Source organism: Panthera leo, chromosome F3, assembly GCF_018350215.1.
Source record: "Panthera leo isolate Ple1 chromosome F3, P.leo_Ple1_pat1.1, whole genome shotgun sequence".
In the NCBI taxonomy this organism is placed as follows: domain Eukaryota; kingdom Metazoa; phylum Chordata; class Mammalia; order Carnivora; family Felidae; genus Panthera; species Panthera leo.
This window is the reverse complement of record NC_056696.1, coordinates 15,099,632-15,122,091: the sequence shown is the minus strand read 5'-3', so window position 1 is coordinate 15,122,091 and position 22,460 is coordinate 15,099,632. Positions and strand designations below refer to the sequence as shown.

General features: G+C 37.8%; 1 protein-coding gene across 16 annotated transcripts in view; it reads right to left on the bottom strand.

Annotated features, from left to right (window-relative positions):
• Window positions 1-22,460, bottom strand: part of DNM3 (dynamin 3) — a 571,670-nt gene that overhangs the window by 39,317 nt on the left and 509,893 nt on the right. For all 16 annotated transcript variants that reach the window (XR_006198729.1, XR_006198730.1, XM_042924852.1 and 13 more), the window contains one exon: window positions 415-579. Coding sequence is in view for 14 of the 16 variants with exons in the window: in XM_042924852.1 (XP_042780786.1) it covers window positions 415-579 (165 nt within the window). In the remaining 2 variants the exon portion in view is untranslated. The remainder of the gene's footprint in view (window positions 1-414; window positions 580-22,460) is intronic.

The following is a 22,460-nucleotide window of genomic DNA, read 5'->3' as shown; positions in this document are numbered from 1 at the left end:
ATAACCATGTTAATATATTTTATGTCTATGTGTGTAGAAAAAAATAAATATCTTTTGCCTTTAATCTCAAAATCTAGGAGCCGGGCATCTGGTTTTATTGTTGCCTTTGCAATTATCTTACGCCCCGACTATAGCTACAGTATTCTTGCTCTGCTTTATTGTGAGCAAATGCATACTTTTCAAGAGATAGACAGTAGGAAATACCACAGCACTGTGGCTAGAAGTTTCATGTTTGGTTTCCTGAATCCTCTTTCTCTGGTTAGTCACTTAACCAATTGTAATAGAAAATGATGAACCTGGGTAATAGGTATTTCAACCATCCAGAAAATAGCATAAAGAAACTGATGAGACTATGAGCAGTTTCCATACTAAGATAGGTTAGAAGTTAAAATGAGACAGTTTATAGTCACTTACATTGTTGATCATAAGGTGCATTATTGTTTTTGGAATTAGATCTCGGATACATTTGTTGATGATAGACATGTAGGAGTCTACGAGGTTGCGAATGGTCTCCACTTGCCTCTCCAACTGTGGGTCCATGGAAAAGTTTTCTGCCTGGCCATTCTCATCATTTTCAGTCTAACAGAAAGGAAAGAAAACATGGATTGTTTCACATTCGTTCAGAAGAAAAAAATACCATACATTATCAGATGATCAACTTCAGATGACTATATTTGGAGTTATATTACTAGATGGTAACATCTTTATCTTAAACATACCCATTAATTCCGAAAAAAGATCAGAACCAGGAAGTTATTGTTCTACTTTCGGCGAGCCACAGCCTAGGAAAAGCAACTATTCTAGTTCTGAGTGAATACTGAGATGAATAACCAGATAAACAGTGCACCTAACAACATACCTCTAGAGAACAATCTAATCTTCAGCCATTTGCAAGCTGGCCAAAGAACTGAATCCAAGTGAATGATGCGGATGTAAACCTCTGGGAGCGGTCTCTTAGGGATTCAATAGATTAGAAATAACCTTGGTGTTGTTCTGGAACTCCTAGGTCTGTTCTGGGATGGATCAGCATTTGGATCGGCCCAGGTTTTAAAACTAAATCTCCTAAGCCTGGCCCGGGGCCAAAGTAAGAGATATAGAGAATAATTCATTTTTCCATGCACTTGCTGGAATTTGTTCTGTAAATTCATGCTTCTGTCATCACTACTAAAGGCTGGCTCCATTGTGGAAAACTTACAATTTTAACTTCCAACTTGTTATTCTTTGAATAAAACAGAACACATCTATACACAAAGAATTTACTTGTGCAACATGAGAGAAGCATCTGTTTTCTATACTATGGGACTTGAGTTAATTAATTTTGGCTTATCCACCAGAGGCTGGGCTGAAATGGCATCTTCATCATTAAGGGCTGACCTATTGGCTTGGCATTGAAATCAATTTAGAACAAATGGTCTCCATTTCAAGTCAGGTTGGAGCATCTAAGCCCCAGAACATGATACAAATATTGTTAGTGGTCTGGGTACTTTCTAACATTTGGAAAGATTTAATTACAAATGCAAAAAAAAGGGGGGGGATAATTTATTGCTTCCATTGTAGACACGAAGTACTTTTCTTTGGAAATGTACATACTTTGATCTGCCAGGTTTTCAATCATCCAATCAGTTCTAGGCAAAGCACTGTGCTAAATGGCTTAAATGGATGTATAAATGACAAACTTTATTTTTGAATCAATAAGCATGTGTGAAAGGCATATTTGTACACTACAAAGTCAACAATAACAAAGATAGAAATTGGTTCTAATCATTTATATAGGCTTCTCTGGCTCAGAAATATCCAGTACTTTTAAAAATTATTAAAATAATGTACTCAGTCTAAAACACAACAGTCATTTTTCCAGTCCTGAGAGTATGACCCCATGCTTCCGGGTGATAGTTTGAGGACATTTCTGAGGCATCCGACTCTACTACAACAAGGTAGAGGAAGTTTCAAAATGGACAGTTGTTTTAAATGGTCTTTGATCAATGAAAGAAAGAACTAAATCAAGTCTTATGTAGTTATTTTTATTATTAATTTGCGATATACAAGCACTATAGGATCTGGGATAAATAGGCAAAAAAAGGCCATAAAGTGATAGAGGGCCGATAGAGGGAAGGTTAGCCATGGCAGTGAAAAAACAGTCATGTTCCCAAACTTCTTTCTAGGGTATAAAAACCACTGCAAATGTGCTCCATGCTGAGCTCAAACTGTCAGAGTCAGTGGTAACTGCAATGTCATGTTAAGGATATTGTATGTGAAAGTGAAAACTGTAGGTTCAAATTCAGGCTCTGTTGTGTACAGGTTGTGTGGTCACACTTCAGTTACTTGATGTAATTAAAACCTGGCTTCCTCCCTGTCTTTAAAATGGGGACCCACATCCCTGGAAAACTTGTGGAAGCTAAAAGAGATAACACATATGAGATGACCTAGCCAAGGGCCTCAACGAATGTCAGCTTCTTTCTTTCTTTTCTCAATATTCATGGAATAGAGTTAGAGAGCTGCTGGACTCTCAACATACGTTATGAAAATTCAAGGTGAAAAATTTGAGCATAAAACATTTTCAATTCAAGCAATATAAAAATGGAAAATGTATTTTTTTTTACACCTCCATGTGTTCTGCAAGCTAGTGCCCTTTGCCTGGAACCCTCCCTGCCACCTGTGAAGAACTTTCATCTTTCAGAGCCTTGCTCCATCATCACCTCTTCCGGACAAGCTCCTGATGGCCCCCAGACCCCCAACACTCCCCTGCTCTGTGCTTCCTCTGTGTCTTGTATTCACTTTTACTATTTAATATCCAGCCTAGTTTTATGCTCCTCCCCCTACTGGGCTCTGGGGTCTTATTCATCTTTCTCTTCTCAGCACCCGGCACAGAGCCTGATGCATGGGAGGAGGAGTTAACAACTGCAAAAGGGTTCACCGAAACCAAGGAGGCTGCTCTGGTGCATTTCAGGGTATCCAAGTGTGCCTGCCCATGTGTCAGAGGAATTGGAGACCAGAGAAACCCCAGGGTGATGAGCTGGGATCCATTATGACTTGATAACAGTGAGAATGATAAAAAGATTATTAAAAAAATATAATTATAATATAATATAATATATACTATATGTTATATATAATATATATAATTATATATTATATAAATATATATAATTGTATATAAATAAATATATAAATATAAATATATATATATATATATATATATATATATATATATATATATATGAGAACAGATGACCAACAGCCTTGTGAGGAAAATACCTTTTATACAAAACAATACAAACCTCCATAATGGATAAAATACAATTCAGTTTGTCTCTCTGATCTGAAGTATACTGGGATTTTGTTATGGTATTTAACAGTCAGAGGTGATGACATTCTAGCCTCAATATTCCACCTCTCCCAAGAACATTTATTGAGCACTTGCTGTGTTCTAGGTACTATGCTAAGCACTTTATATAGAAGACCCACACTGCTACCTTAGGAGGGAGGGGCCATTGTTATTGTCAACCTATAGAAGAGCATGGTGAGTCTCTGAGAGCTGAAATTTGTTCAATAAATGTCAGAGGCATTCAATTTTAACAAATTTCTTTTTTTTTCCTTAAGTATAAAAAAATCAAGAAGTATTATGAAACAGTGAAACATCCATAGTACATCAACTTAGTTTCATAGATAAAATAATAAATGTAAAAAAGAGTTTCTAGGAAAAAAGGTGTCAGTGAAGTAGTGATATTTATTAAAAACCAAATTATTGAAACAAAAGAGGAAAGTAGAATAAGTAGTATTTTTAGAAGAACCTGCAGAAATATGAAACACTAAGAAAGTTACATCATCATCCATACTTTTATATAGAAACACTGAATTTTCCCATTTCACACTTTTTTTTAACATTTAGCTTTACTTTACTCTCTACACATCAAAATATGCACAAGACGTTCACTTTCACTTTTTCAAACCAGATGCACTTAATAAGGGAAAGTGTCGGAGTGAATGGAGAACACTGAATGGTTTAATTCTCAACACGGGAAAAAAAAAAAAGAGAGAGAAGTATTCCAGAAAACCCATAAAACAATTTGAAATTCTCTTTTGCTTTTGGAAAAACACGCGGTCACATGCAAACCTGAACTTCTCTGATAATACCACGGACATGATGGGAGTCACGAAATTCACAAGGCAAACTGAATTTCTTTCCTGAGTTTAGAAAGAAAGAAGAAACACTTACCCTCTCTAATATGTCTAAGATAAATGGGGAAAATGTGCATACATGGCCTTTCTCTTCTAACTGAGTAATTTCAGACAGCAAATACTCCCTCTTCCCTGACCCAGTTCTAATCAAATTCTCTGTTGTGCTCTTTTCTGTATGTATACTGAGTATGACTATGGCTTTTCTCTTTGTTTAAATTATAGGATTGCAATAGGATTCTTTGCAGTCCAAGCACTGAAGTGACAGCTGTTTATCATTATCCTCATCAAGGGAATGTAAAATAAAAATAGTAATTTGTCTCTGATCTTTGAGGCAAAAAAGAATGGTCTGCAAACATTTAACCTTTTATGTGCAGGTTCATTGATGCTGTTTACAAAATGTGAATAATATTGTGAAAACCAGCTTTCTTCTGAAAAATACAATGGACAGGCCTTCCTATTACAATTTTTTTTCCAAATAGCTTTTGTGAAATCTAATGCAACTTAAACAATAAAAAAATAGCAACTCAGCACTGTAAATTGTTTATAAACAATACTGTAATTTTCTTTCTTATGAAACTACTTGCACAGTATTCAAAAAAAGTCTGTTTTACAAAATTTTAATTTAAAAGCTTTTTCCTAAAGACTTCCTACTTTAACAGGTGAGAGGACTAGAAATAGTTGAATTGGAAATAATTCCCACCATACCTTAAAGCAGCCATTATAGAAGATCTGGGCTTTATGGCTTTAAGGGGATATTTATTTTTCATGTGTTTTGTTTTTGTCTCTTTCCTTTCCTTAAATTTCTTACTGAATTATGTGATAGGTTCCTTGGAAGATCACTGAAACCATCCATATAAGATTATTTTCTTAAGGTGACTGCAACTCTTTAAAGTGGAATGACAGAAACGCACATTATCCTGGCAAAAATACGCACATAAACATACTGGCTAATTGCTCAATCTCTTCTCGCCAACGGAGAGCATTGTACAATGCTACAGATCTACACAAGCGATTTTTACAGGTAAGCAATGCTTGCCCCTTTCTAAGCATCTTACTTTTGTTGTACAATTCTCTACTACCTTAAACAAACAGTAGAAAATATCGTTTAACTTTTTCATAGTGAATCAGGTCATCATTATGAAAATAGGGTTACCATGGTAATGCAGCTTTGAATTTTCCAGCCTCACATTATGAAGAATGTCTCACTGAAAACCTTTCCCCACTTCCAGTCATGCACTTCTTCTCATTTGCAGAGGCTAATTAGAGGCTGATTTGCAGAGCCAGGCAACCAAACTTGTAAAAAAAAAAAAAAAGTATCTATGGGAGAAGCATGCTCTGGAAAGCCTTTGAGAGTAGTACAGATTGCAGTTTGGTGCCTGGTGACAGGTATTTCATTAATTAGTTCAACAAATACTTGTTTAGTGTCTCAGGCGAACTGTGCGAGGTACAAAGGAAGTCTAAAAACACAGGGCTTGCCTGTGAGCTTATCCTCTGATGGGGAGGATCCAGTGTAAGATGCGTTGGTAAGTCAAAGGATGAGTTCAAGGGCGGTGGGCTTCATGGGGAGTCCTCAGGGATGGTCACAGTAGAGACGAACCGTAAATGTTGGGTGAGATTTCTGACTGAGACTGAGGGGATATGCTCATTGTTCTATCCTTAGTACTTAGCACAGTGCCCTACTTATAGCAGGAGCTTTGTAAATATTGTGGAATTAATGAAGAAAAAACTAACCCAGGCCACCTCCTGAGGGATTAGGTTTCTGTTTTGAAAGAACCTAAGAGACTGAGCTCCAGGTCACTGAGGTGTTGCTGTATGGTGAATGTGAATGATTGCTTGGATTCCTAGAACTGAGTTCTCCATGTAGAGCTTCTTGGTCTGGGCAGGATAAATGACTATCTGTATCCAGAATGATTTTAGTTGCTATAAAGATGTTGATGACTCTGTCGAAGGATGTCTACAGATCGGAGCTGTGATTGCAATCAAATGCTGGCATCTATTTACATCTGCACTCTGTAAGAAATATCCATAATACAGGACGAAACACTGAAGCTTGGGGCGCCTGGGTGGCTCAGTCGGTTAAGGGACAGACTTCGGCTCAGGTCATAATCTCACGGTTCGTGTGTTTGATCCCCACATGGGCTCTGTATGCTGATAGTGCAGAGCTTGCTTCGGATCCCGTCTCCCTCTTTTTCTGCCTCTCCCTACTCATGCTCTCTCTCTCTCTCTCTCTCTCTCTCTCTCTCTCAATACTAAATAAACGTTTTAAAACAAACAAAAAACCAACCCACCAAACAAAACAACAGTGAACCTCATCTGATCCAGTTAGTGGTGATCCACTAGCCAAAGCAGGCAGGACCCAACTTTGTGTGCTTAGGTTATTTTCATTTTTTTTCTTCCTTCCCTCTTCTCCTTTACCTGTTACTAACTTTTTATTCTCCCTACAGCTTTTACTCTCCTTTCATCTCTACATGACATCATAATAAATTACAAAACTATGTAATATTGCAAAATTAAACAGCCATTAAGAAAAAAAAAACACACACACAGGATTTGAAAGATACTTACTTGATAACCAACAACAATAACAACCCTATCTTAATTCTGATGTTTCTAACTCTCATTTAGCCCAATAGCTGCGAATAGTATATTTCTGTGTGGTACCAGTGTATGTCCACATCTCCAATAAACAACTTGGATGATAACAGCAAAGAATAACTGGGATCTGGAGGAATAAGAGGAAGTGCCTCTCCTATAACTGACAGGCACTGAATTTGCATTTAAGATGCACTGAAACAATAGCTTTTATCTGCAACTGTAAAAACAAATGTGGAAATGAAGATTCTTAGAGAAATCTGAAAACTTATGTACTCTGTCCTGATGTCCTCCTAGAAGTTATAGTAACTCCAATCTAGTTTGTAATCTATCTAAAGGCCTGTACTGCCTGCTAGCAGATAAGTTCATGAATATTAAATATTCATATATTTTAAATACATTATTGAATATTGCTATTTAAACAATCTTAACTGAGAATTTTTTCTAGATTTATGAATATTTATTTTTGAAAAATTTCCATCTTGGGGCGCCTGCGTGGCTCAGTCGGTTAAGCGGCCGACTTCGGCTCAGGTCATGATCTCGCGGTCCGTGAGTTCGAGCCCCGCGTCGGGCTCTGTGCTGACAGCTCAGAGCCTGGAGCCTGTTTCAGATTCTGTGTCTCCCTCTCTCTGACCCTCCCCCGTTCATGCTCTGTCTCTCTCTGTCTCAAAAATAAATAAACGTTAAGAAAAAAATTTAAAAAAGACAAATTTCCATCTTTGTATACTGAGTTTTGCATAACAACCTTTTGTCTAAACAATAGATGGGCTAAGCAGAACAATTAAATGGGTTTCTTTAAAAATAACCACTTGCCTCACCACAGTTTTTGGTTTCAGATAATATTAGTAATTTTGAAAGGGCCAAAATTATTTTGCAAGTATTGACTACTGGCAAAAATATTTGTTTAAAATTTAACTTTGTTAATTAAAATAAAAAGAAAACCCCTTTTCTAAAAAGAACTATAATTAGAATCAACTGATACAAATGTCCTTTTTAGTGGGAAAAAATCACAACATTTCTTTGGAGTAGCAAAACAAGCAATAGAATATTTCCAGAGAAAAAATTTCCAGAAAATAGGATCAAATAAAATAAGGATAAATATAAAAACAACTTGTGATGGTTAATTTTATGTGTCAACTTGACTGGGCCATAGAGTACCGAGATATTTGGTGCAAACATTGTTCTAGGTATTTCTGTGAGAGTATATTTGGATGAGATTAATACTTAAATTGGTGGGCTTTGAGTAAAGCAGATTGCTGTCCATAGTGTGGGTGGGCCTTATCCAATCAGGTGAAGGCTTGACGAACAAGAAGACTGGCTCTCCCCAGCAAGAGAGAATTCTCTTTCAGACTGCTTTTGGACTTCATCTGCAATGTGGCTCTTTCTTATTCTACAGAAGACTGCCTTTGGACTTAAACTGGAATGTTCAGCTCTCCTGGGTCTGCAGCCTGTCAGCCCACCTGCAGATTTTGGACTTGCCAACCTCCATTATTATGTGAGGCAATTACATATAAAAAATCATTACCTATGTTATCTATGTATCTGTCTATACACACAGACACACACACACACAGACACACACACACACACACACACACACACACACACACACACCCTATTGATTCTGCTTTTCTGGAGAAGCCCGACTAATAAATACACAGCCCCTCTATAGATCATAAAGCAGTATGTGATTCAATGTTACATTGCTTAGTGGAGTTCACAGGTGCTGTAAGAGTTCAGAGAAGCAGAGGATCAGGAAGGGCTGTGATGGAGAGTAACACTGGTCCTACTCTAATTATTTACCTTTACTTCACAGCATTCTCTAAAGGAGAGAGAGGTGAGTCAAAAGAGAATCCATCTTTACTCTCCTTATTCTATCACAAGGTCTTGCTATGCTTCCCCTGTGGGTAGGGGGAAGATACATTTAGACAGCCTCCTCTCCCCCACTCTCAGCCCTGTTGGTTAGATGGAGCTTCAGAGATCAGGCTGATCTATCCACCCACCCAGGCTAATCTCTGTGATGACACAGATGGCACGTGACCAAGCAAAGCCAATCACAGCACATTTGTCAGAATTCTTAGGAAGGAGAAGCTTCATTTAGGAATGAAAACTTTCTAAGTAGGCCTGAGTGCAGGCTTGCCTCAAAATGAAGAGGAGTCAAACCTGTGTGCAAATGAAGTCACCAAAGAGAACAGCACAGTTGAGAGATGGAGAGAGGCAGATATCTGAAGACATCATTCGAGCGCGTGCATCTGGCTGTGCAGACGTCTCTGCCTCTGGCTTGTGCAGTTACACCAGCCAGTAAACTGTTTTCCGTTGTTTCTAAAAGTTGGGTTGGCTTGAATTTAATTTCTGTTGCCGCTATCCTAAAGAGCTCAAATGAATAAATCATTTATTCAGGACGTTCTTGCAACCGAAAACTGTTTTTTCCAACTCCATCTGTTCGTCCTTCCTGGTTTAGTGCATGGAGCACAACTTTGGATGCTGCAGCTAAAACACAGCCCCTGTTCTTCCTGCATCTGAACGTTTCCTTTGTCTTGCATCGTAATTAGGTGTACACATGTCCATTTCCCTAACAAAAACGAAAGGCTCTTGAGGTAGATAATCCTTCAAAGTTCGGTGCAAATACAGTATCACTTGCTTTGCATGCCAAAACTTCTTAGTCAAAAACAAAAGAATGCAATGGCTTAAAAACACACAAGGGTAAAACTCTGTGGGTAGAATCATTACTTGTTTCATGAGTAGAGAAACAAAATGAAGCTTTTAAATAAGCAGCTATATTCAAGGGTTTTAATTTTTCCAAGGTCCTCTGAGCACTGTAGTTGCCAAAGCTGTCATCTGAATTCAACTGCAGAATTCCCCAAGTAATTCTCAAAATAACTTTTTCAGCCATCCCTATACATGAATTCGTGAGTACACCTTTGTCAGGCTTTCCAGGGCCCAATGGCCTTACCAGATGATCCAGATAAAAAATATAAAAACTGTTTTGGAAAATTTAGGTTCATTTCTGTTAATAAGAAAGATTAATGTAAAATCGGAACAAATTTGCCAGGTTGAGCTGTTGTTTCTAAACCTCTTGTTTAGAATATTCAACCTCTTATTTCTAATATTCAAAGAGAGAATATTTCTGGTGATAGCACTGGACCACATCTGTTCTGGGTCACCAAACAGCCAGCATGGATATGCCCCAGAACTGGAAATGTACTTCCAAAGCTGCCAGAAATAGAATTTCTGTCTTCATAATACTCATTCCCAATTAAGAGAGAAACTAAAATGTAAAGGAATTTGTTTCACTATAGGCAAACTTTTAGTTTGCAGAAAATAGAAATTCATGAAGATGGTAAGATCAAAATATACTGAAGATGAGTTTTGAAAATAAGATTGATAGGACAGAGATCTACATGCTGGAAGTAATAACCATTGGGTCTGGAGTTTATTTTTTTACTTCTTTCTATCCTTTTCTTGAAATTGTGTGTGTATGTATGTGGGGTGTGTATGTGTGTGTATGTGTGTGTGTGTGTGTGTATTGCCTGTTTAACAATATGGAGGATGTAATATATAGAAAACAAATATATATTGCTTCAAATTATGCCCACTTCTCACAATGTGGTAAAAATTAACAAAGGCAAGATTGCTTAAAGACCAGCAACTTATGGCAGCATTTATAATAAAAATCAAAAGTACTCTAAGGTAACCTTGGTAGGTGCAATTATTATTAGAAGAAAATCTGTAGTATTTTAAAATTTATATACATAAGACTGTACTGAGGGCTGTGTTAATAAAATTTGTAAATATGACTCGAGGTGTAAGAGAAAAAGTTGACGTGGTTTCTTAAAAACTTTCTTCCTCTAGACTGTTTTTAAAGTAGTTTAGATGCAGAAATCAGACTATAACCACTACTAAACACTGATGAGATTATAATTTCAAATAATGCTTTTTATGACGAGATCAAGATGTTCCTGTATAGAATAACAAGGTAACTTTAGATTGAATATGTAAATATTGTTAAGAAAACATATTACTGCATGTATTCACAATTTCCCCCAAATTTCTTTTTTCCTAACCATGGCTTCAAAATTCCTAGAAATGTTATTATTAGTGAGGACTATAATATTGTCCCTGGCAATTGTTTATGTCTACTCAATCCACAGAAATTCTTTCAAATTAAAATAGGTATAATGATTTCTGAATTAAAGAGTAAAACCTCTTTGAAATTATCATCATGAAATTTCATACTACACTGGTGGCCAAAGGCATCAAAAAGAGATGTGGCAACATTATCCATCTGATTCAATACAATTCCTAGCAATATTCCACAATTGCTTATAAAATATCTGGGAATATGTATAAAATGGAAAAGGCATGATACCAATTTTTGGAGGGCGAAAAACTGAATGCACATGGCTTAAGGTAGCATCTAAAGATAGCTTTACACAACATCAAGATGATATGTGTGATTAAGATTTAAAGGGCATTAAAATAAATGAAATAATTCTGAATAATAATTCCTGCCATTTCAACAAAACTTTTTTCTGATTTAACCATAGTTTCCATGTGACTGTAAGTAACACATTCTACCAAGTCTATAGAACTCCCAAATCAAAGGAACCACAAGAAAAATATCTGGATCAAACACACGTTTGTAGCATTCCTCAAATACAAGTTTAAAAAAATCTACCTGACTCTCGTAGATTACCCCGTTTCCAAACCACTTCCGTTTGAGCAATGATTTAGAATCGCAATTAAGACTATAAACTATGGAATCAGATGCCCTATATTCATATCTTGATTTTGTCACTAATTAGCTTTGTGACTTCGGTAAAATTAAAGTTAAGAAGTTAGTCATCCTCTCTAGGTCTTAATTTCTGTTCCATGAGAGGGGGTAATATTAGCATCAAACACATTTTATAGGGCAGAGCAGGTGTAGAGACCAAATAACGTAACATAGAAAAGGTACTTAAGCATGGTGCCTGACATACAGTTAAGTGCTCAACAGAAATTAAGTGTGTAACTTGAGATAATTGATGTAAATGACATAAATTACTTACATGAGGTTACAAAATTCATAAATATGAGCTTGGTTAAAAAAATGCAGGGGTGCCTGGGTGGCTCAGTTGGTTGAATGTCTGACTCTCGATTTTGGCTCAGGTCATGATCTCACGGTTCATGAGATCGAGCCCCACATTGGACTCTGTGCTGGCAGTGTGAGGCCTGCTTGGGATTCTTTCTCTCTCTCCCTTTCTCTCTGCCCCACCCCTGCTCGTGCTCTCTCTCTCTCTCTCTCTCTCAATCAATAAATAAACATAAAATTTTTTTTAAAAATTCAAAAATTGCCCTGAAAACTCTTTCTTTGAGAGTGTTTTCTAAAACAGAGAGAGAAACTGGGCTACAATCTTACCAATAAATATTTGTCGGCTTATTAGACTAAATGCGCCAGGTCCTTCACTGCCTACCTGAGTATGAGAATCACTGACTTCCTCTCTGGAAGCCCTTTCAGCTCTAACATTCTGTGACCATAAGGAAAGAAAGGTGCACGTAAGCTTAATATAAGCAGTCAGAGCCATTCAGAAATGTCATGTGACTGGGGAGCACCTATTAACTACAAAAATTGAGCAAACTCTTCTGGGCATGCTGGAAAAAATCAGAGCTACGATGAGCAAGGTGAACTAGAATGGATGACTTCTGAGAATCCTTCCAAAGATTCTGTGATTCAATAATGTGTCAAAAACACAGACACAGTCACTTCTTTTAGCTCTAAAATTATCAGGCAGTCAAAGAAGATAAGTAGATCTGCTAGTCAAAAGAGAAAAACAATAGCTTTTTCTGTAATATTTCCATGAAAAGGCAAAACAATTAATGGCCAATAATTTTTAAATGTGCTCGCACACACCATCTCAACTGGTCCTCAAAAGAATGTTACAGAAATAGAAGCATATGAGGGAATAAAGGATGTGACAGAGACCACTCGGTTCCATCACTTGTTAACCCTGGGAACTTGGATAGGTTGATTAATCTCTGTGTACTTCAGTTTTCTGTCAGATAGAGTAATAATTGTACCTATTATAATTATTTCCTCTCAAGGAGTATTGAGTGGATTAAATAAATTGCCAGTGTAGAAATTCAGAAGAGTGCCTGGCACATAATAAACACTCAATAAATGTCAGCCATTACTATTATTTTTCTTTAGGAAGAAGGAATGAAAATACAGAGAGGGGAAAGGATGTGCCTAAAGATAATAAAGACAGTAAGACTGAAACAGAACTCTGCCCTAACTTCCCCTGTGTACATTTTCTGCTGTTTATACACCACCTCACTGCTTTTGTTCATTAACAATTTCTCAGTGAAACTGAGTACTAAAAGTGAAATTAAAGAGAAAGTGAGAAATTTTTAAAAATTAGAACTTTTTCTTACTCCTCCAACAGGTAATGATAGTGTTTTAACATCCCAAAGAGATAAAATGCAGCACTGTCCAGTAGAAATAACGCGCAAGTCACATTTCTGTAGCCGTGATAAAAAAAAGTAAAACAAGCAAGTGAAATGCATTTTTATAATGTTTATTTTTTTAAATATTCATTTACTTTTGAGAGAGAGAGAGACAGAGAGACAAAGCACGAGCAGGGGAAGGGGCAGAGAGAGAGGGAGACACAGAATCTGAAGCAGGTTCCAGGTTCCAAGCTGTCAGCACAGAGCTTGACGTGGGGCTCGAACTCAAAAACCGCGAGATCATGATCTGAGCTGACACTTAACCAACGGAGACACCCAGGTGCCCCTTTTGACATATTTAAGGGCTGAGTTGTATCCGCCCCAAATTTGTTGGAATCCTAACTCCAAGTCCCTCAGAATGGGACTATATTACGAAATATGATCTTTTAAGAGGTAATTAAATTAAAATGAGACCAGTAGGGTAGGCCATAATCCACTATGACTGGTGTCCTTATTTGGACACAGGCGTACACAGAGGGAAGGCCATGTGATGACACAGAAAGAAGTTAGCCATCTACAAACCAAGGATGGAGGCCTCAGATGAAACCATCCCTGCTGACATTTTGCTTTGATCTCAGGTTTCTAGCTTCCAGAATTGTGAGAAAATAAATTTCTGTTGTTGAAGCCACTTTGTGGTATTTTGTTACAGCAGCTCTAGCACACAAATGCAACATATAATTAATATAAAAGTCACTGATGTGATACATTCTTTTTTTTTTTTTTTTTTTTTTTTTTTGGTACAGAGTATTGAAATCAAATAGGTACTTAAAGCACATCTCAACATGGACCATCCATGCTTCAAGGGTTTAGTAACCATCTGTAGCTAGTGGCTATTGCCCTGGACAGTGTAAGTACGGAGTAGCAACATGATATTATATCTTTTATATAAAATGGTTTTTTAAGTTCTAAAAAAATACATGTTTATTTTTAAAAACTTTATGAATGATTACTTAACAATCTTATTCTTAAGTTCCAATTCCACTGCTAAAACAATATTGCTGATTCATTCTGATAAAAATGTTTACATTAGATTCATATTCTCAGAATGGCTACCTGATAAATCCTATGTTTCCTAGGTAAGTGTTCAGATTTGTATTTTCCTTTGGTCTTGGCATCAAATGAGATATTGAGAGACCATAAAATGATCTCATTAATAGGTTGTACAGAGAATTTTAATTTTGACTGAGATATTGTCAGTATAAGGACAAACTTCAGTGAACATTTATGACTTTAGGATGACAAGAAGATAGAGTTATATGCTCTACAGGAATCCACCTGAAATGACGATGGTGTTGGTAGCACACGTCATTCTTCTCCCTGCACAAAGGATTCTTCTAACTTATAGATTTTCCAGACCTTCAGCTGGGATCTGATATTAGCTTAATGATCATTTTGTTGCTCATGAGTATCTTAATCACAGAGACAAGATCTCCTTCTTCCCCAAATCAGATAAGTTTGCTAATAATGCATGGTTCATTGAAAATTTTGTCAGAGGGCTAAGGATGAACTGGTATTGGGGAAAGCTTGAAGGTTTTAAAAACTGTAAGACTGTTTATGCATGTCTCAATGCACAGCCATTGAGGGCTGCTGTTAACTGGAAAAAAACCAAATGGTTTTGAAAGCCACTACTCTTGTGACAAATCCTGTACCTTTAAGGACTATGAGTACTCGCAACCCAGTGTTTGGTTGTTTTTACTCTTCTGTATGTACTCATCTACAGGATGCATAACTCATAGTTTTATTTGGAAATAGGTAATCTTTAGGTAAAAACAGGACAGGCCTTATATAACCTAAAGGATTATTGTTTCTTGACTTTTGGGGTTTAGGGATGTGTTCCTGGGGATAAGAAATTTTTTCAAGGGGCACCTGGGTGGCTCAGTCGGTTAAGCATCTGACTTTGACTCAGGTCATGATCTCACGGTTCACGGGTTCAAGCCCCTCGTCAGGCTCTGTACTGACAGTTCAGAGCCTGGAGCCTGCTTCGGATTCTGTGTCTCCCTCTCTGCTCCTCCTCCACTCATGCTCTGTCTCTCTCTCTCAAAAATAAATAAACATTAAAAAATTTAAAAAAATAAATAAAAAAGAAATTTTTTTCAATGACAATGTAAACATTTTGTGTTTTTGTTTACTATATTTTTTAAAAACCACAGTAACTTATGAATATATTTCTATCATTTCACACATTGATATTTCAGTTAGTATTTTTTAAATTTATTTTTATTAAAACAAAAAAAAATTTTTTAATGTTTATTTATTATTGAGAGGCAGAGAGAGAGAGACAGAGCATGAGTGGGGGAGGAGCAGAGAGAGAAGGAGACACAGAATCCCAAGCAGGCTCCAGGTTCTGAGCTGTCAGCATAGAGCCCAACACAGGCTTGAACTCATGAACCTTGAGATCATGACCTGAGCCAAAGTTGGACGCTTAACTGACTGAACCCCCCAGGCAGGCCTTCTGTTGGTATTTCTAAAAGATAAGGACTCCTTTTCAAAAAACAACCTTAATACCATTGCCACACAAAAAATATTTAACAAGAATCATTTAACATCAGTGACTACTTTTTAAACCTTTGATTTGGGAAAATTTAAATTTATGTAAAAGTAGAGAAAGTAAAGAGAATAACAGAAATTAACCTCTAGGTGCTCATTACTCAGCTTCAACAATGAGCCACATGGCTGTCCTTGCTCCCTCTATATTCCCCAACTACTCTGAGGTAAACTCCAACATCGTGTCATTTTATCTGTAAATATTTCAGTATGCATTCCTAAAAGAAACGGACCCTTAGAAAACATAACCACAATACTATTATCACACTGAAAAATATTAATCATTTCTTAACTTTACGAACATAGTTGACCCTTGAACAACACTGGTTTGAACCATGTGGGTCCATTTATACACATTTTTTTTATAAACACAGTATAGAATACTGTAAATGTATTTTCTCTTCCTTATAAATAATATTTTCTTTTCTCTACCTTACTTTGTTGTAAGAATAAAGTATATAATACACAGAACATACAAAATATGTGTTAATTGATGGTTTATACTATTGATAAGGCTTCTACTCAACAGGTTATTAGTAGTTAAGTTTCTAAGGAGTCGAGAGTTATACTGCACAGGGTGCATGGTTCCCCTAAGCCCCACTTTGTTCAAGGGCCAACTGTATTTGGTGTTCACAGTATACTTCCCCAACTGTCTTTGAAAAAACTGATTTAAAGTTTATGTATTGGAACTGGAATCCAAATAAGTCCATATACTATGAGGGGTAGATATATCTCTTAGGTTTATTTTAATCTATAGGCTTCTCCTCTAACTCATTCTCTTTCTTTTTGCCTTGAAATCTATTGTTTTTGTTCAAAAAGGCGGGAGGAGCGGGAGTAGGTCATTTGTCCTGTAGATTCCACTCAACTTCCCGGTTTGGATTTGACATATTTAATCCACCTGGATATCATTTCATGGGTTCTTCTACCCCCTGTATTTCCTATAATGTGGTACTTTGATCTCTAGACTCAATTATTACTTTTTTAAGAAGTTTTTTTAATGTTTATTTATTTTTGAGAGAGACAGAGTGTGAGTGGGGGGAGGGGAGAGAGAGAGAGAGGGAGACACAGAATCAGAAACAGGCTCCAGGCTCTGAGCTGTCAGCATAGAGTCTGATGCAGGGCTTGAACTCATGAGTCATGAGATGATGACCTGAGCTTAAGTCGGACGGTTAACTGACTGAGCCACTCAGGCACCCCTACTCAATTATTACTTTTTAAGTGACTCTTTTTGAGTTAGGGAGAGGCAACTACATCAAAATTGATATGCAGACTAGATACTAATATTGTAGAGTAGAAAATGAGCCCCTTATACACAGCATAAACACTATTTCCTGTTGTCCTCTTTGTAGAGTATTTATCTTGGTCTAAACTGGTTTATTAAATAGATAACTGTTACACTTAATCTATGCTATATATTAAGCATATAACATAGGATGAGAAATGTACTAGGTGCCCTGAGAAGTTAAAGGGAGGAACACAACACAATTTGTTCTCTTAAGAAGTTTACCATCTATTTGGGGAGGAACAGATTAATAGGCAAGACACAAGGTGTCGTAATCACAGCGTGCAATAAATGCTAAGTGCTAGGATAAAGCCTCTTAGTGTAATCAGTTTTCCAAGAAAAGAGTGATTATTCTAGAATTTTCAGGAGCCAGACAGAGAGAAAGCATGTGAGACTTGGCCTGGTTGTATTGGGACATGCAGACATCCAGAAGACATGCAGGCAAGGGGAACAAAAGGAATGGAGGTAGACATTAGCTTGATATATTTGGGGAAATATTTGGGAGTGCATGGTAAAAGCATGTTGCGTGGAAGGAGACATATTTGAATTGTGAAATGAGTGGCCTGTTGTGGAGAGTTCAAGTTAGGCCGAAGATAGGAGATGCGACATGGTGGGCATGCAATGTCACCAGAAAGGATATGATCAAATGGTGTTTTAGGAAGATCACTATGGCGGCCGTTTTCAGGCTACATTTACGTAAGGAGGGAAGGACTGGAAGCAGGGAGGCCAATTACGGTCTACGGTAGAAATGGCATGGTATATATCCAGGTACCTGGTCACAAAATGTTTCTTATAGGGGAGGAAAGACATGTGTTTAACATGAAGTTAAAAAAGGGAGCCAGTAGACAAAAGGTGAAAGATACCAGAGAAGGCAGTTGTGTACATGAGATTTTAGATGGTGTCAAAAGCAAATGAGATTTAGTGTATTGGTAAAGGAGGAATATTTAGAAAGATCTTCCTTCTATATCATATTCCAGCTATACCTAGCCATTCACTATTTCCAGATCAAACCACGCATGCCACAACCTGGTGCCTTTGGCCATGCTGCCCCTTGAATGTGAATGCCCTTTTGCCCAAAATCTGACTGCTAAAATCTTTCTATTATTCAAGGTCTGGTCTATATGTCACCGCCTGTGTGATATAACCTTCCCTAGAGAAATTAATTAAAATTGATCTCTCCTTCCTACATATTCATAGCTTAAATGTTTCTTCTTCTTAAAAATTCACATTTTTCCCCATGAATATTATTGATTGCTTTCTACTAGGCTTTTTCCACTGTATTTTAATGCACTGCAGTTACTATTCTACAGTGCTCGATAAATGAAAGCGGCATCTTTCTTCTTGAAGGCTTAAGGGAAGGTCAAGAAGAGAATGGGGAAGAATGAAGATAAGGGTATTGGCAGCTTCATCCGGTTCACCTCAGTGCTCTCCCAGAGAAAGAGGCGACATGCCTGCCTAGAAGGAAAGTGAGGGATGGATGTGAAGGGAAGATCGGATTTGGAGCAGGTGCCAGGTGAGTCAAAAAGAGGTAAGAGGAGGAAAAGTTCCTTTAAATGTTGGGTACCATAAATTTGTAAGGACCAGGTTTTTGCAGCAAATTTTCTTTTAGTAGGAGTTCATAGTTGGAAGGACAGAGAAAGAAGACAGCATAAAGACCAGTCCACAATGCCTATGAGCGTTACCATATTCAGTAACAAACATTTAACATGGGAGGGTGGGGGTGTGGCACAATGATGCCTCAGAGGACACTGAGATGATGAGCCGGCGTTCAGGTTGAGGAAAGAAACTAACACAAGCTGTCAGGCCAGGTTCTCAGTTCGGTTGCCAAGAATAGCCTGGTATGATTTTGAAGGATACTGATGCCTGGGCCCGGCCCACAGAGACTGTGATTTAATTGATCTGGGCTGAGGCCTGGAGCATCTGTGTTTTTAAAAGTGTCCCCAGGTGAGCAACCCTGCAGTAAGGAGATACAGATGGGGAAAAGCAGAAGGGGTTAGGGGACTGAAGGTTCTACTGAGGATAGAGTACAGGATGAAGTAAAAATGCTATTTATGGTCTCAGGTCTGAAAATTCCCAGGAAAAAGAAGGATCTGACTTTACATAAAAGAAAGTATCTATGTTTTAGGATCCAAATGTGATCTCAGCTAGTTTCCACTGGACAGACGTCATTATTCCCTGACAGTCATAATTGGCACTGTGGTAGGCAGATGGTTGAACGGCAAAAGAAACTTTACAAGAAAAAAAGTTATTTCAAAAAGAAAGTTGCCTACCCCACAACAGACTTGCAGGGTCTTTCTGAGGCCAAGTGCGACAGAGGAGAGACAAGTGCCGAGAGGACACAGGATGCTCAGGAAATCTCATCTTGGCCAGACCCAAGGTCAGTCATTTCAGCTGATCACAAGAGACCTCCTGTGGGAGGCCTTGGAGCACCTCTCTGACTCCAACTGTAGAAATCAGGCTTAGCCCTGGTTTTCTTAGTAGCCATTTATGGCTCTCATTCATAAATTTGGTTAAGAGGTTTTTGAATTCATTTACATTTCCTGCCAGCACCACCTTTTGGGACCAAAGAGCTCCATAAGTTTATAACCTGCTGTGTGAAGTAGATTTCCTTTCATTTTCCCTAAACTTACTTCACTGTGTTTTAAAGAGTGCCCTCCTTGTCCTAAAAAGAAAAAGTAAACAGGATTATAAGATGAGGACAGATTGGCTGAAGTAAGCAGGGCAGAAAAAGAGCTAGGTGTTATAAGGAACCACAGACTACCTTAAATCCGAAGTATAGTTTTAAAAGACAAACATGGCTGGAATGCGTGACCAAGAGGGGAGCTGAGTGTGCCACACAACAATGGCTCCATTGTTCTCAGAACCCCCTAGACCCTTCCAGGGGCTCTGCATCCTGTTTGGGGCACCACTGCTCAAATGAAAGGGAGAACTTGAATGTTTAGCAGATATCAATAATACTTATTAAATCACTGGAAAAGAAAGAAAAATTCAACAAATGTGGATTTTTCCGGTTAGAGAAAAGAAAACTGTTCCATACAAACGGATCTAGGATATGATGTATAAAATGGAAAATAGTTGTTCTACCTTTGAGTTAAAACACAAAGAGAAGGAACTGGCACGCATCAGATGGTCGCTCAGCTTTGCCATGAGAAGGAAGCTCCCGACACTGGCAGTTATATGTAGGACTGAGAAAACTATGCATTTCTTAAAAATTCCTATTTCCAGAGTGATTTGGGGCTCATCTTGTCTTTGCACTTGCCTCAACGGATTTTAAAGACAGCTAACTGAGTTATTTACCTAAGATGCTTAGGAAATAAGCACCTTAGAAAATAAAGGAATTTGTGGTTAAAATATTAATATGTGTAATTTTTGGAACTATAAGGAAACAACAAGTATTTAAAAAACATATTAATTTTAGTGGGCCGAATAGTAAACCAAACTATCTGTTGCATTTTTTCCTCCAAGGTCTTAGTACGAAGTTGATTAAAGGAAAGTTTTGTGTTTTAATGGAAAATAGGGCAAAGGTTATGTGTAACAGGAATCCAGTCATGTAAAGCTTGCAGAACGCAGGTTAGGCTCATAAAACTGCTCATTAAAATGCTCTGTTCTGAAGCAAAAGCAAATAAATGAGCTCAAGGAAAAGAGCCACAGAAATCATCTAGAAATATTTCCATGAAAGACTGTGAAAATAGTCCTCCCTAGTCATAAGAAATGTTCAGTTATTGCTTATACAAATAGCCACACTTAAAAGACTTTTAAATACCTTCCCTGCAATGCTGGTTTTGACCTTCTGCCAAGAGCTACTTAGTGTTTTTTTTTTTTTTAAATTTTCTGAATAGACCATATGATGAGCAAAAAATAAAAAGGCACACACACCAGAAGTTTTAAAAACAGCATTAGCAGAATAGTTTAGTTATTAACCCCACCCCCAAATTCTGGTTTAAATTTAGCAAATTTACAAGTTCTACACTGGTTTAAAACCCCAATCCCAAATTATAGAAATGAAGACCAAAAGAATCTTGAAGATTTACAGAGCTAGAATTCTCTATAGTTCATTATCTTCTAGTACAGAAAACGTAGATGGAGGAATTTAAATTAATAATGGTAATGTCTTGCCGGCAGAATAATGAGCAGCAAGAGAACTTCTAAGAAGGCAGTTAGCCCCAGAGCAATTCAGACAGACCGTGCTTACACAACGGCTGGCCGGTCTGTAAGGCCTCAAGCCAAAAACAACACCGACTGCCAGCAGTGCCCATCACTTACAGAGGGAACGGCACAACTTGATGCTGATGAAGTGTGTGTCGGGGTGGGGGGTGGGGTGTCCAGACACGTATCTTATTTTTAATGTAAATTCGGCGATGCCCTCTTCCCTGTCTGAGTCACAGAGGGGCGACCTGGTGCAATCCCAGCATGTCAAGGGATCAACCGGAAGGAGGCCAGCTTACCGAAAACAAAACCGCTCCAGAAAGCAGCATCAGTAGTGAGGCATGTGGTCTGAATTCACACCCTACTGCTCTATCTGTGGCTTTTCCTTGCACCATTTCCATAGCCTGTTGCTCCCGGGAGGGAGTCAACAACAGCATGGATGTTCTGCCCACTCATTTTCTGTTTTTGTTTTTTGTTTTTGTTTTTTTGAAGTAGAAGGAATTACCAATGGCAATACTCTTTTTTTCACTCCAATCTATCTTAAGAAAAGAAGTCTGCAGCTCACTGGTGAGACAAGACGCATCAAACTGAGAGAGATTCCTTTTAAAAAGCAAGGCTGGATTGCAACAGGCTTCCTGCCAACATTCAATCAGGTTTTGTTGTCCTCCTCGCTGCTGCCGCTGCGCCTTTTCACTTTGGTGGGGAGGGAGCTGACTGAGAGCCTTGGCTAAAATAAAAATACAGAACTATTTTACGCAGCTAAACCAACTCTCACATCCTGTGAGATAGCCTAGACATTTGATAAACACATCTTGGCAACAACAGCTCATCTCTTCAGAGTTAGCTATGAAAAGGGTATTTCCTAATTCACCCCATGCTAAACAAAATCATCTGCTGTCTTTTTTCCCACTGGCCTCTAACATACCTTATTCTGGAATGACGCTTTCCTTTGCTTGGGTAGATTTTGAAAATCAGCATTATCCTTTCCACAGTGGTAGTTTACATTTTACCTACACACACACACACACACACACACACACACACACACACACACACACACGCATTCTTGCACAAGTTAGCAAGATTTAAAGCCTCTCATTTTTTATTCTTGAAACCCCGAAAGGGAAACTGTTCTTCATGTGCCAAGGAATACAGCCATTCATTATTTTTTCTTCCTTTCTCCCTGTATATCCTCCCAATAGGATTAAAAGCAGTCTGGGGAGTGGAGTATGGA